The sequence below is a fragment of the Elaeis guineensis genome, chromosome 3, assembly GCF_000442705.2.
Source record: "Elaeis guineensis isolate ETL-2024a chromosome 3, EG11, whole genome shotgun sequence".
Lineage (NCBI taxonomy): Eukaryota > Viridiplantae > Streptophyta > Magnoliopsida > Arecales > Arecaceae > Elaeis > Elaeis guineensis.
This window is the reverse complement of record NC_025995.2, coordinates 117608819-117622656: the sequence shown is the minus strand read 5'-3', so window position 1 is coordinate 117622656 and position 13838 is coordinate 117608819. Positions and strand designations below refer to the sequence as shown.

Here is a 13838-nt window from a genome sequence, read left to right as displayed (position 1 = left end):
CCGACCTCGTGTCGTCCGCGGGGTCCATCGGGGCTTTCCCCCGATCGGCCACCCCAACCAACGGATCCGGTAGGGAGGGGATGCTCAGTTTGACGCGGCACCCCCCGTTGCGGATGCAGATGCCGCGGATGATGTTCGGGTTCCCGAACGTCGTCCGACGCCACACCCGCCGGCGAAGCCACCGATGTCCCTTCCGCCACTTCCTCCGTCCGCTCCTCCGGTTGCACAGCCGGAGCCGCGAGTGCTATCACCGGCCCGACTGGTCGGTCGCCGACGCCTCGACGGTCGGCGCCGCTGTGGTGGGCTTCTTCGGCGGATGCGAAGGTCCTGCCCCCAATGCCGGCCTTTCCTCGCCGCGTACTGTCGGATTTCGGCATCGGTCGGCCTCATCCTCGGAGGTGTCCCTGCGATACCGACAGAAATATTAATATAAGAACAAGAACGAAAGCCGAATGAAAAGACAACCGATGGATCGGGCGATACCTAGACGGGGGACCAAGCTCAGGCCAGCGTCATAGAGGGCTTGTTCGGTAACAAGCTCCCTCTGCTTCGGGACCGACATGTCCTTGAGTCGGTGGAAGTCCTCCCGATCATCCGCCTCCACCCAGCTGTTCTCATTTGCTTCGGTCCGGGGCACGCCCCAGTGAGAAGGAAAGCCCCAGGGAGAAGAAGATGAGACGAAGAAAAACTGGTTCTTCCACCCGTGGATGGACAATGGAAGACCAGTGATGAAGGAAAGACCCTTCCGGGGGTTGAAGAGCTACCACCCTCGGGCCTTAGGGTGGGGTTGGAGCACAAAAAATGCCCGAAAGAGAGAAATGCGAGGGTTGGTCGGCAGAAGCTGACACAACAAGGCGAAGCTGATTATTAGTCGGACAGAGTTCAACGCCAGTTGCGTCGGACAAAGTCTGTAATAATCCAGCAGATTCCGGACGAACTCCGGAATCGGAAGCCGAAGACCCGCGCGAAGATCTTCGACGTACAACGCCAATTGACCCGACGGAGGGTTGTTAATCCGACCGCCGACCCCTGGGGCAGAGAGTTGAAACTGCTCCGGGATGCGATACTGATCCCAAAGTCGATCAATGTTCGGCCCCGAAAGCGAGGAAACCTCAACTTTCAGAGTCGACTGAGGGTCGTCGGTCGAGTTTCCCGATCGAGCCCCCCGAGATGGGTTTCCGGCCATCGCACCAGAACCAAGAGAAAGGCGAGACCAAAAAAGAAGAAGAAAAAGAAGGAAGAAGAGAAGATCACGAACCCAAAATGGACCCTTTAGAAAGCGAAAGCGGAGACGACTGCCGGCAACGACGGAGGGAGTACTCAGACAGAGTCTCTGCAGCAAATTGTTCAGGGTGGGGCTTCGAGCGCAGGTGGTCCTATATATATAGGGCCGTTCAATGGCCAAGATGACCCCGCACCGACCGAGGTCCCCCGGATGGGCGACACGTGGCGGCGTCCGGGCCCTCCTTTTGACCCGATGGTCCTGCGCGCCCATCCCGGGAAGGCCGCACCACCCTTATTTAATACGGAGGACGCCGGCCCCAACCACCTTCGACACGTGGCAAGAGGGCCGCGGTTCTGAATTTAATCGCCCGCGGCGATTCACGTTCCCGATGGGATGCCTGACAGCGCCCCGCGCTCCCAAGACCGACGCTTGGCGGCAGTTTGCGTTCCCCAAAAGGCGCCAGACACCTGACCACCTGACACCAAATCGTCCGACACCTGATTGCCTGACACCAAATCGTCCGGCACTCGATCACCGACGTAACACCTGACGCCGACAGGACGGGACGTCTGACACCGACGTAACACCTGACGCCGACAGGACGGGACGTCTGACACCGACGTAACACCTGACGCCAGCGAATCGCTCGGCATTTATGAGACACCTGACGTCGTATCAACTCGCGGTACGATCGGAATTTGGCCTGCGGCGAATCCACTCCTTTTCGCCCGGTATTGCTGTCCAAATGGAGGCATCGGCCAGTGCACCGTCCGACTCAGGAGTGGAGGGGGGCAACTGTTGGAGGATACCGACCGACCCCGCTCACGACGGCTTACGATCGACATACCCGACCGACCGACCGATCGACCGACGGACCGATCGACCGATCGATCGACCGACGGACCGACCGACCGGACGCCATCACCGGCCGATTAACGGCCCTTTACCGACTGAGGATATGTCGGTCGGGCAGACCTTTCCCACTCTCCCGACCGACTGAACCGAAAAGTCCGATGACCGACTCTCGCAACATGCCCGGCTGATTATCAGAGGGGTCCGAATCTTCGCTCGATGCCACACAGATGGCCACCGACCTAGGGTCGGTCGACTCCTCCGATCGCCATACAGCTGCCAGAGACTGTCAGCCCCGACAGCGACATGCGGCACTGCCACCTAAGGGCATTATCCCACCTAGGGCATTGTCAATCCTAGTGATTTGACAGCCCCACGGTGATGTGACACTTTCACGGCGACTCTGACAGTCTACAGTGAGTTGACAATTCCTCAATTGTTCGCGCCATTAATGACGGCGCCATACCACGCTCCACTATATATACCGGGGAAGGCAACAGTGCAAAGGCCCTTAAAAAAACAACAGGCTTGCACCCTCTCTCTCTCTTTCTCTCTCTCGATTGAGCTCTCTGTCTTCATTTCACTGTTGCCCAGTCACCTCTCTGACTTGACCGTCGGAGGGTCCCCGCTGGAGCCGCCTCCAGTCAGTGTGGACTTCCCTTTTTGCAGGTGCTCGTTCCCGGCGACCAGGCGACGAGGGGATTGGCCGCAACAACTTCCATCTTCCATCAACCTCACGTGCTCCCGATGTTCCTTCCACATTTCCCCAACCATCCAAGATTTTTTTTTTAATTTGTAATTCCAAAATTTTAAATTGAAATATATGATTAGGTTTGATTTATTTTGTATTATTAAGAGTGATTTGTGATATGATTTTCATGTATAATTTAAGTGATTATGTTAAGTGCATTAAGTTAAATAAAATTTGATTAATCAAAATAATTAAAATTAAAATTATTTTTTAGATTAATTTGAATAAATTGAAGTTTTTGTGCCATAAACTTGATTAAATTGTGTTAGTTATGATTGATTTGTGCAATGATTATGTTGTGTTAATTAATATTTTCCTAATTATTTTGATTAATTTGAATAAAATTGGATGAAGTCATATTAATGAGATTAATATGAGTTAAAATTATGCCTTAAATTTGATTAATTTGCATTACTATGAATTAGTTTGATTAGTTTGAATTATTTGGATTAATTTGAACAAAGTTGATTACTTTGAATTAACTCATATGAATTAGATTAATTTGATTAAGTTGTGTTAATTTAGTAGTAGGTTAAATTAATTTGTACCATACATTTGATTAATTTGAATAATTTGTGCTATGTTAATCATATTACATATATTGTATAGGTAGTAGAAATAGCAGAAATAGTGACGGCCTTATACTATATCAACGGTTCTATGATTAAAAGATCATATGGAATAGAGTATACTAGGCGACCACAAAAGGCTATTGGATTGAAATGTGAAATGAAATTTAAGGAGTTGAAGGATAAATTATGTAGAATTTTCTATATAGATAGATACAGAAATAGAATAATGATAATATATAGATATCCCACTGTTATGCAGCCTTCAATTCTAAAATATGAACCTGTTCCAATTACTGATGATGAAGATATGGGGATTATATTTTCAACTATAAGCTTACATTCTTGTTTATCTGATGCGGAGTTGTACATTGATGTGCAACCCATTGAGGACATCAGAACTATTTTCGATTCGGAATACGATGAAGTAGCTGATCAGGATATTAGAATGACAACACAGACAAGCGAACAGGTTGGACCTTCTAGTTCTTGTATGGTCAGTGTTCCGCTGAATACTGGTTCAAGAGATGGGGAGGATCATGTTCATTTGGCAATGGATAATGATGTACCAGATCCTATTATCAGACAAGCCTCATTGTATACAGTAGCCAATGATGCCATCCATATTGACAATTGACTTTTTGAGGAAGATGATATACAAAGTGAAGAAGGTATGAATGATGATGCTCAACAAGCAAGCACATCCCATGATGTACAGTTTCCATCGGAGTGTCCAAATTATTCGGTGTTTGAAGCTCCTTCAGTTACATTCAGGAGCATTGATTGGATGGTTGCCAATGTACCAATGTCTTCTGGATTGCATGCACCTTATAGTATCTAGGAAAGAGGTGATGAGTTTCATAAAAAATGGCTGCCAATGTACCAATGTCTTTTAGATTGCATGCACCTTATAGTATCTGAAAAAGAGGTGATGAATTTCGTAAAGGGCTCCATTTTGCAGATAAGATAGATCTACAAACTGCAGTAAGATAGTATTTAGTGGACACACATCATGAATTCAAGATTGTTGAGTCAGAGCCGAGTCTTTGAATTGTTAAATGTAAGAATACGAAGTCGGGATATAATTGGAAGCTCTGAGCCATTAAGCGGGCTCATTATTTTGAAATCACAAGATATGTTGGTCCGCATACATGTATTTCGATCGTGCTTTTGCAAGATCATTCTGGACTTAGTTTGAATTTCATCGTAAATGAAATACGAGATCTTGTAAAAGAAGTACCCACAATTTCTATCATCGGTATTAGTGCACTCATAAAGAATAGATTCAATTACACGATCAATTATAGAAAAATATGGAAGGTGAAGCAGAAAGCAATAGCATTGGTATATGGAGATTGGGATAAATCATATAACTTATTGCTCAAGTGGTTGCGTGCTGTAGAAGAATTTAATCCTAGATCATGGATGAAGTTCATTAGCACTCCTACTGGTCATCCATCATTTGCTATATTGGATCATATTTTTTTGGCATTTCCACCATCGATTGAAAGCTTCAAGCACTGTAGATCGGTAATCAATATTGATGTGATATTTTTATACGAAAAGTATTGAGAGAAATTGATGATTGCAACTGCAATGGATAGAAATAATTAGATTTTTTCACTTTCATTTGCAATAGTAGATGAAAAGTCGACAGATACATGGGGCTAGTTCTTAGCTTGTTTGAGATCTCTTATTAGATCACGTCGGGATATCTATCTAATTTCAAATTGGCATGCAGCTATATTAGCTGCTGTACAAAATGAACATCTTGGTTGGCAGTCACCCTATGCACATCATATATACTGTCTATGCCATGTAGCTAGCAACTTCAACATCAGATTTAGGGATACAAGACTAAAAGATTTGTTGAAGAGAACCGATATGCAAACACAACCTAGAAAGTTTGATAAATACATGAAGAAAATTGAAAAAATGAACTTAGAAGCCTTCCAATGGTTGTCTGAAATTTCGATAGATAAATGGTCTCTTGCACATGATGGCCAGCTTCAAAGCCCTAAACCTTGAATCGGACCAGTCTGGTGAGCTAGATTGACCAAAATAGTAAGGCAAAACATGATGTTCAAATCTCAATTTTAAGATAACATAGATTAACAATACATAATTTCATTAGAAAACAAACAAGATTACATTACAACAAAAAGAAATAAAGTAGATGATATATCATCAAGTGAGGCCTCAATCATCTGCTATAAGGTCCTGTGGAGGTGGAGAGAACTGACAATAAAAATACTGTATGAACTGATCGAACCATGTGAACCCCTCATCCATACGTACAAATCTCTCTCTAACATCAGTCTCCAGTGCATCGAATCGAGCAGACAATGCATGCACATCATAAGACTGCTGATCAGACTACATATGATGATTGGGATGGGCTGTGTCGGCAGGCTAATTTTCTTCTTCACCAGCAGATGTACGCTTCCAACCATCATCAGAAAAATATAGCCCATATGCCTTAGAGATGATTTGTCGTAGGTGTCAATGGGTCTGGTCTCAATAACTTCATTATCATCAGTGATAGGGACATCAAAGACCTCGAAGATAGCAGTCAAAATAGCTCCACAAGACAAATAGATTTTGAATTTTTCAAGGCATTCAATCATATAGTTTATCATTATATATGGCAAATTAACTCAATCACCCGAAAGAATCTTTGTGAGAAAATAAATATCCATGTGTAATATATTATCCCTATGACCTCCTCTAGGTAGAAAATTGAACGTTAGTATATGATGAATTAATCTATTTTTTAATGGTAATAGATGTGCACTAGGTTTACTTGTTTGCCCTAAACTATCGTCCTCAAAAATAGTTCTAATACAACAATGGTAACTTAATCTATTATGACTCTAGCAAGTGATATTAAAATATCTATCACTTTCTGAAGGAATATCTAGAATTTGACCAAGAACATCAAAGTCAAACTCGATCATCTTTCCTTTCACAAAGGATAAAATAGAACAAGCTGATCTATCAAAGCTAAAAATTACTATAAAAATATTTAACTAGAGTAGGATATGTTGGCCTGTTCAATATGATCATAGAAAGCCAATCCATTCTTTCAAATAGAAATTCAATTCGAAAATCATGAAAATCACTTAACTATTCTTCCCCCTATAGCTTTTCGTTGAGAAAAAATTGATTAATATTATTCACTAGACTCGGAGTTTAGAAATAAATCCTCTTCATATCTATCTCGAGACTTTTGTTTTTCTTTTTCTACTCGAGCTTTTTTCCTTTTGAAATATTTCTATCTTTTATTGAAGCCATGAGATTGATTCAGGTTGGAATACAGACACCAGATGGAGAGAGGGTTGGAGGGATTATCAGGATTTTAGAGAGGATCTAGAGAGCAAAGGAGGTGGGGGGGGGATTATCAGGGTTTTTTTGAATGCTTAGAGGAAAGAGATTTGGGGGGTTTATTTAAAATCATGAAATCGCCACTTGAAATGGTGATTTCACTAAAATCACCAGTCCAAGAAGCAATTTCACTAAAATCGCCACTTAAACTGGCGATTTCAATAAAATCGCTATGTGAAATGGCGATTTCACTGAACTTTCCACTTGAACTGACGAGTTTAGTGAACTCGCCATTTCAAACGGCGATTTTCCGTGGGCTATGTCAGATGCTTGCATGGTCGTGAAATCGCCACTTCAAGTAGTGATTTCACATATGGATGATAAATCTAAAAGTAAGTTCTGGACGGCAGCATTTTTAGAAATATTTAATTGAAAAATAATAAAAAAATCCGGCCCCATGCACCAAGTCAAGTGTTATAATCTCACCCTAAGCAGCGAGTTGAATTAACAGTGAATGCTTGAAAAATCAAAGTCAAAATGAATTTAGAAAGTCTAATGCTAAGTCCATCTCCACCCAATAAGAACCAATGCTTGATCTCTAGATTTGGGTCAGTATAAGAAATTGAAAGATGATATAATTTGAAAGGTTCCAGAAGCATTTTTTTTGAGTTGATAGCTATATATAATAATATAGTATAATATAGTATATTATACTATAATAATATAATATATTATATTATAAAATAATATATTATATTATATTATTATATTATTATTATAAAGTTAAGGGTATATTAGGTGAAATAAAAAGATTATTTTTTCGATTGATAGAAACATAACTTATCCACCTCTTAACTGGATAAGACTTTCCCTTTATTTCGTAAGTAAATACTGTTGAAAACATATTTTGTTTATCTAGAGAAGCGTGAGAACATAGATAAGTTGATCGATAAAAAATTGATCAATTTTCTTATGATATTTACCCAATGAGCCCTCAAGAAAAGAACAGAGTGGGTCCCACAAACCTCCCAATGCACCAACCCAGAAGCAACATGGTGGTTGGGGTTGGGGAGGCAATGGTGATGGAGGAGGGGGCATGGGGGGAGAGGACTTCCCAATGCACCAACCCAGAGGCAACATGGTGGTTGGGGTTGGGGGAGGTAATGGTGATGGAGGAGGGGGCATGGGGGGAGAGGACTTCCCAATGCACTAACCCAGAGGCAACATGGTGGTTGGGGTTGGGGGAGGCAATGGTGATGGAGGAGGGGGCATGGGGGGAGAGGACCATAGAGGGTGAGGTCGAGATCAGGGATCGATGATGAAGTAGATGTAGGTGCGAAGGACTCCTTGACGATGGCATGAATTGCTCATTAGTGAATTTGACTATGAGGTCAACCATCTCCTCTTGATCAAGCTCACCATCATCGTGGCATTGCCACCGCTCTCTCTCTCTCTATCCATGATACTAGGGCAAGCATTGGGGTCGATATGGGAACAAGGACCTTGAAAAAGCCAGTGACTTCAAAATAATTACCGATGAACATGCCATCCTTTTCAATTCCAAAATGCCTACTACTTTTGACATATTAACCACACCAGCCATGCACTTAACTGGCTACGGCGGTCTGCCAATAGAGAAATCAACACCATCCATGATGAATTGGAGGGCCAGGGAAAAGCTGATGGAAAAAGAACCTTAAAACCTTTCAAAGTATTATAGCATGAGCCCACGAAAAATAGAAGAATAAATTTATAAATATTAAGAAATGGAAAGAAATTGGTTTCCTTATCATGAAGGGGAGAAAATCAAACAATGTACAAATTATTCATTTTTTAAGTCAACTGTATTCGAGAGAAGAAAAGAAGCCAAGAGAAGAAAAGCATGTGCTCATACGTTCACAGCAGGGACCCAATTCACCACACCTTGCCACCAGGGAAGCAAAGGATGGAGGAGAAACAGGTCCCACATCATCAATATTAGGACCCAATTCACCACACCTTGCCCACCAGAGAAGCAAAGGATGGAGGAGAAACATGTCCCCCCATCATCAATATTAGGCGGTTTTGACCGATATGGGCCCTTCCATATCACTTTGGCCGTGACACTCGTTTATGAGATGCAAATACATTACGAATAATTATAATTCAGTGTTGATTCTTGGATTCCACTAACAAAGATTGATTTCAAGAATTATGGAAATACAGCCAGCTATTGGTCTACAGCTTTTCTAATTGACAAGTCAAATTTCCTCCTCCAAACCGTCCAGATGTCATGAACATTTGAAGGCCAACCCCTAATATTAAGGTATTCTTTGAATACCATCCAAATGCAATGCATGAAGAGGCATTTTGTTAGGAGATGCAACATGAGTAGATTTAAATTGGGTTTGAGTCAAAAAAAAAAAAAAAAAACTGAAACAGGGCTCGATGCAGCTTGAATCAAGTGGAAATTTATATACCATCCCTAGCTTTCATGAGGCCAGAATTCACGCATCATTAAACCATTCCCCAATCTCAATGTAATCTGATGAACACCGTTTTAAAATAGAAATTACGAACCAAATGTAAACCATCACATCATCATGACAAGACAAACATATCACTTGTGAATTAATTCCAAAAAACTTACAAATAACGTATGCTAAAAACCTCAGCAATCTCATATATTTAACACAAAATTCCAGTGGAATGGTTGTCATATAGGTGTTTATTATTCATGCATTCTCTGATAATTGATTCACAAAGAGAAATTGAGAAGAAGAACACACAAACTAAAACTGTAAATTATGTTTATCAAATCCACTGTAATCAGTCAGTTTTTCTACAAATTATCCATAATCTAATCTGAGTTAATTGTTTTCAAGAGACTGAAGAAAGGCAGAGTGAAAAAGAGAAAAAAAGAAGAAGAAGAAAATAGAATACATCATGTAAGTCCACATAGAAGAATGCCTCAATTCACTCCACCCTGTCTATTGAAGCAGGGGTAAATGAAGGACCCATCATCATGTCCTTAAACTCCTCAAAACTAATGAAGCCATCCCCATCCTGATCCACTCCGTCGATCATCTTCTTGCACTGCGCCATCGTCGCCCCCTCGCCGATGCTCCGCAGCACCTTGTTTGAGTTCGTCGACCGATATCGAGCCATTGCGGTCCATGTCGAACACCGAGAACGCATGCCGGAGGTCCTCCAGCGCTGCCTTGGCATCAACTTTATTGGTGTTGAGATCCAAGAATTCTTCCAGGCTGATGTAGCCATCCCCATTGAAGTCAGCCTCCCCCATCATGATCTCCCAGCTCCTCGTCGGTGGGCGGGTGGCCGAGGCATCGGAAGATGGCGGCGAGCTCGGAGGAAGATATCCTGCCATCGCCATTCGAGTCAAATTTGTTGAAGACCCTCTCAAGTTGCTTGGTTGGTGTCTCGGCTGCCAACGTCGGCGTCGCGGGGGAGGTCGACGACGGCGACGGCGACGGTGACGGCGGCGGCGGCGGCGGCTTGGATTTGTTCCGGCGAGGGAGGATGCATCTCATGAGACCCATCTGGAATTTGGTTTCAAGATTGAAGGAAGAAGAAAAAGAGGGAAGTAATGAATTGGATTGAGGAACCTGGGGAGAAGCAATTGGATGGTTTTGGGGTGGGTTGACGACAGGAGAGGAGAGAGAGAGCTCCAAAAATAAGTGGGAACAAGAATTGGGGGATCTGGTAGGGGAGTTTGCCAAGTTTGGAGTGGTTTCGTAAGGGGGAGAGGATTCCGGAGTCGGTCTCTGAATCTGATTGGAAAACAAACTACTGGTTTCGTTAAGCTTTGGGTGGGTTTGGCATTTCTAACATGTGGCTATTTGCCCGAGGTGGTAACGGTTAGTTTCTTTTTTTTAGGGTGGATTCACGGGCGGTGAAGTTAATATACTACCTTATTAGCGGTGAAACGAGAGGGAAGAGTTTTTTTTTTTTTTCCCCCTCATGCCATCCCCCTCAATCCGTTGCCTGGCCAATATTTGTTACTGTTGCCACAAGGCTCAGGGAGGTACTGATCCTGACTGAAACTATATGCCGGCCAAGATCTACTATGCAGAAAGGTACAAAAACTCGTACTCATTGGAGGTATTTTGATGAAGAATCTTTTGATATTTAAATTAATTAAATTTTTAAAAAAAAATAATAAAAAAAAAAAGAGTTGAAAAAGTGGAGAGAACCGCCGCGCCCCCCCCTCACCCCCTCGTCCCTCTTCAGTATTTGTGCTTGCTTTTTTCTTGCTGTTTGCTTGAGAATTCTCTTCATATCTTTTTTATATGGAGGTTGAGTCCATAGACCACTAGTCAGATCCTGTAAGTTTGTTAGAGCTAGCTCTGTAGGATCTTATTATTGAAAAAAAATTTTCCTACTTCCTCTAAATTGAGATTACTAGTCATAGATGTCAGATGCAAGTTTCACCCACAACAGCTGGCCGAATTGGTGATCCTAATTTTACAGCTGGTGTGACCTCGCCATATATATCATCTTGGATACGTCTCAATAAAGGATTGGTCCCAATCGATGGGTCTCTCCCGCAATAAATACTATATGAGAAATTCTTTGTGTACCGCGTGCGGTGCAATAAAAATGATGTGGAGTGCACCGTCCAATCACATTAGAGCACGTGGTCACCACTTTCCAACACGTATTTAATAGCATATTTAATGCTTGCAATCTATTTTTTTCATTTAAAATTTTGAATGACGAAAATGCTCCTCCTATTTTGAAAAACTTATAATATCCTATTTGGATATTATGACATCTTGTATGGATATTATGACATCCTGCATTAAAATCATGACTTCCTGCACAGGATGTTATAATTTTTTTATTGAATGTCATAATTTTTTTATTGAATGTCATAATTTTGATAGAAATATTTTCATCACATAAAGATTTTATAAATTTTTTAATGAAAAATGTCCTTCTCTCTTTATGTCATCCTGTGAAAAAATTATGACATCCTGTGCTGAAAGTCATAATTTCAAAACAAGATGTCATAATTCTTTCGAAAGAAATGAAGTATTTTTGTCATTTAAAAATTTTAAATAAAAAAAATAAAACTGTAAGAATTAAATGTGTGTGATCCAATCGGATGAAGTGGTGCACTCACCGCATCGAATTTGCTACACCACGAGTAGTGTACAAAGAATTTCTCAATGCTATATATTACAGATTGTATCTTTAGCAATTTCACCTTAAGGCGAACCCATAATCACTCACACAAATATCAAAGCATTCCGAACACATCATTCATCTGCCTGCATAAATGTCAAAGCGACCAGCGGCTGATCCAATAATGGATTTGCATGAAGGAAGATGGATCCTTTTTTTTTTTTTTTTTTCCTTTTGGTGTGTGATGCAAAAGATACAAACCCAACCATCTTTGTATTTGGTGTTTTCCTGATTCTCGTTGTTGAATGATGAGGTAACTGAAGCTTTGGCTATAATTAGATCGAATGATTTCAGCTGAAGTGGAGAGATTTGGTCTGGGCTGGGTTTGACTTGGACCCCCATTTAAAGACGATCCCAGCCCAAATTGCCTCTAAAATGTTTGACAAACTCTTGCTTTTATCTAACCTGAATTTCTTAAAATTTTAATGCAATATCTATCTACCTTTTGGTAATTGGTGTAGTTAGGGTTTCATAAAATTGAACAAGATCAATGGCTCAACTAGATTTTAGGAAAATGAATCTAATCCGCATCTATTGTTGGTAATTTTTTCTCCTTCAAGTTTTTTCTCTCTCTCAAAAAAAAAAAAAATAGAATAACAAATCATTAATTAACTATTTTAAAAATTAATATAAATTAGAATTTTAAAACAATAATCAAAGTAGTTACTAGAAATTTATGATAAATTCTAAATAGTTTACAGGGCAAAACATAAACCGACTAATTCATGATAGTTACGTTTTTTTTTTCTTCTGAGCAATACTAAGATTTGAACTCCTTGAGAGTCACACTTATTTTCAGTTGAAAATATAAGTGAAAGACTTATTTTCTCCAGCAAACTAGTGTTGTTGTTTGTACTTCAGTAGTTGTTGGAGATATAGCTTCAGTGCTATACCACTAATTACTCAGAAGAATAATCAAAATTAATGGGTTAGGCATAGATGGCATATCAACAATGCTGTGTTTTTACCGATCAAGTCTATTGGAGATTCACTTGTTTTATTCATCAAATTTTTAATCTTAAACAAGAACAAATTGTCCTTATGAGGAAAAAAAAAAAAAGCACAGAAAATGAACTACTCTGGTGTCCTTTTCTCAAAAGAATTTATAAATATTTATAAACCGGCAAAATATATATAGTATTAGATAGAGAAGTAATGGAAAAGCTTTATACTAGTTGAATAATCTTGAATTAGGCTTCAACTAGGTCACAATAGTTATAGCAGCAATAGTCATCATCCATATGACCATAAAATGAAAATACAAAAAGAAAAATAGTAAAAATGGCATTAGGATGAGTATTTAGTGCGTCAGGCCACATCAGGGCTAGATTTTGATTCGACCACCAAGCCAAATGTAATAGATATCATACATTGTTTTGTTGTTAATGAAAAATGAGGTGAAGATGCGGTTTCCAGATTCACACCAAACAAAGCAGCCGACCCAACTAGAGACCATTATGCCCGCCTGACAGAGACCATTATGCCCATTGATGGCAATATTCTGGTGAGACAGTTAGGGTGAGCTTGGAGACCCATGCTAAAGGATTGCTGATAGCAATGTTTGGTGTATGAGAATAATGTTTTGACTAATGATGGGAATGTTTCATTAGAATTGTTGGATACAATATGTCCAACTTTAATTCTCTAAATAACTTTGGACAGAAAAGAGATATTTGCATGTAGAAGAAAAAAAAAAATAGATAACTATTATATAGTGTTTGAGTGGATATCTGACCAGGACACCATCTCTCAAGACCTTTTCGATACCACGTGATGCGCAGGAAGAAAGAAAAAATAAATAGAAAACAATCAAATACGTGAATCAGCCAAAAAAAAAAAGCTTGCATCTACGGGACATGCAAATTCCACTATGAGAAAAAAAAATATTACAAGAGGAGATCTCACCCTCAACTCTCGTACATTCAATTTC

At 40.8% G+C, this 13838-nt stretch overlaps 1 protein-coding gene across 1 annotated transcript; it reads right to left on the bottom strand.

Moving 5' to 3' along the window:
* Nucleotides 1-9506: 9506 nt before the first annotated feature.
* Nucleotides 9507-10496, bottom strand: LOC140856139 (probable calcium-binding protein CML10). The gene is given in 3 exon segments (XM_073253304.1): nt 9507-9838; nt 9840-10013; nt 10015-10496. Coding segments are annotated over 3 exon segments (582 nt in total). The 5' UTR covers nt 10261-10496; the 3' UTR covers nt 9507-9676.
* Between the last annotated feature and the right edge of the window lie 3342 nt (nt 10497-13838).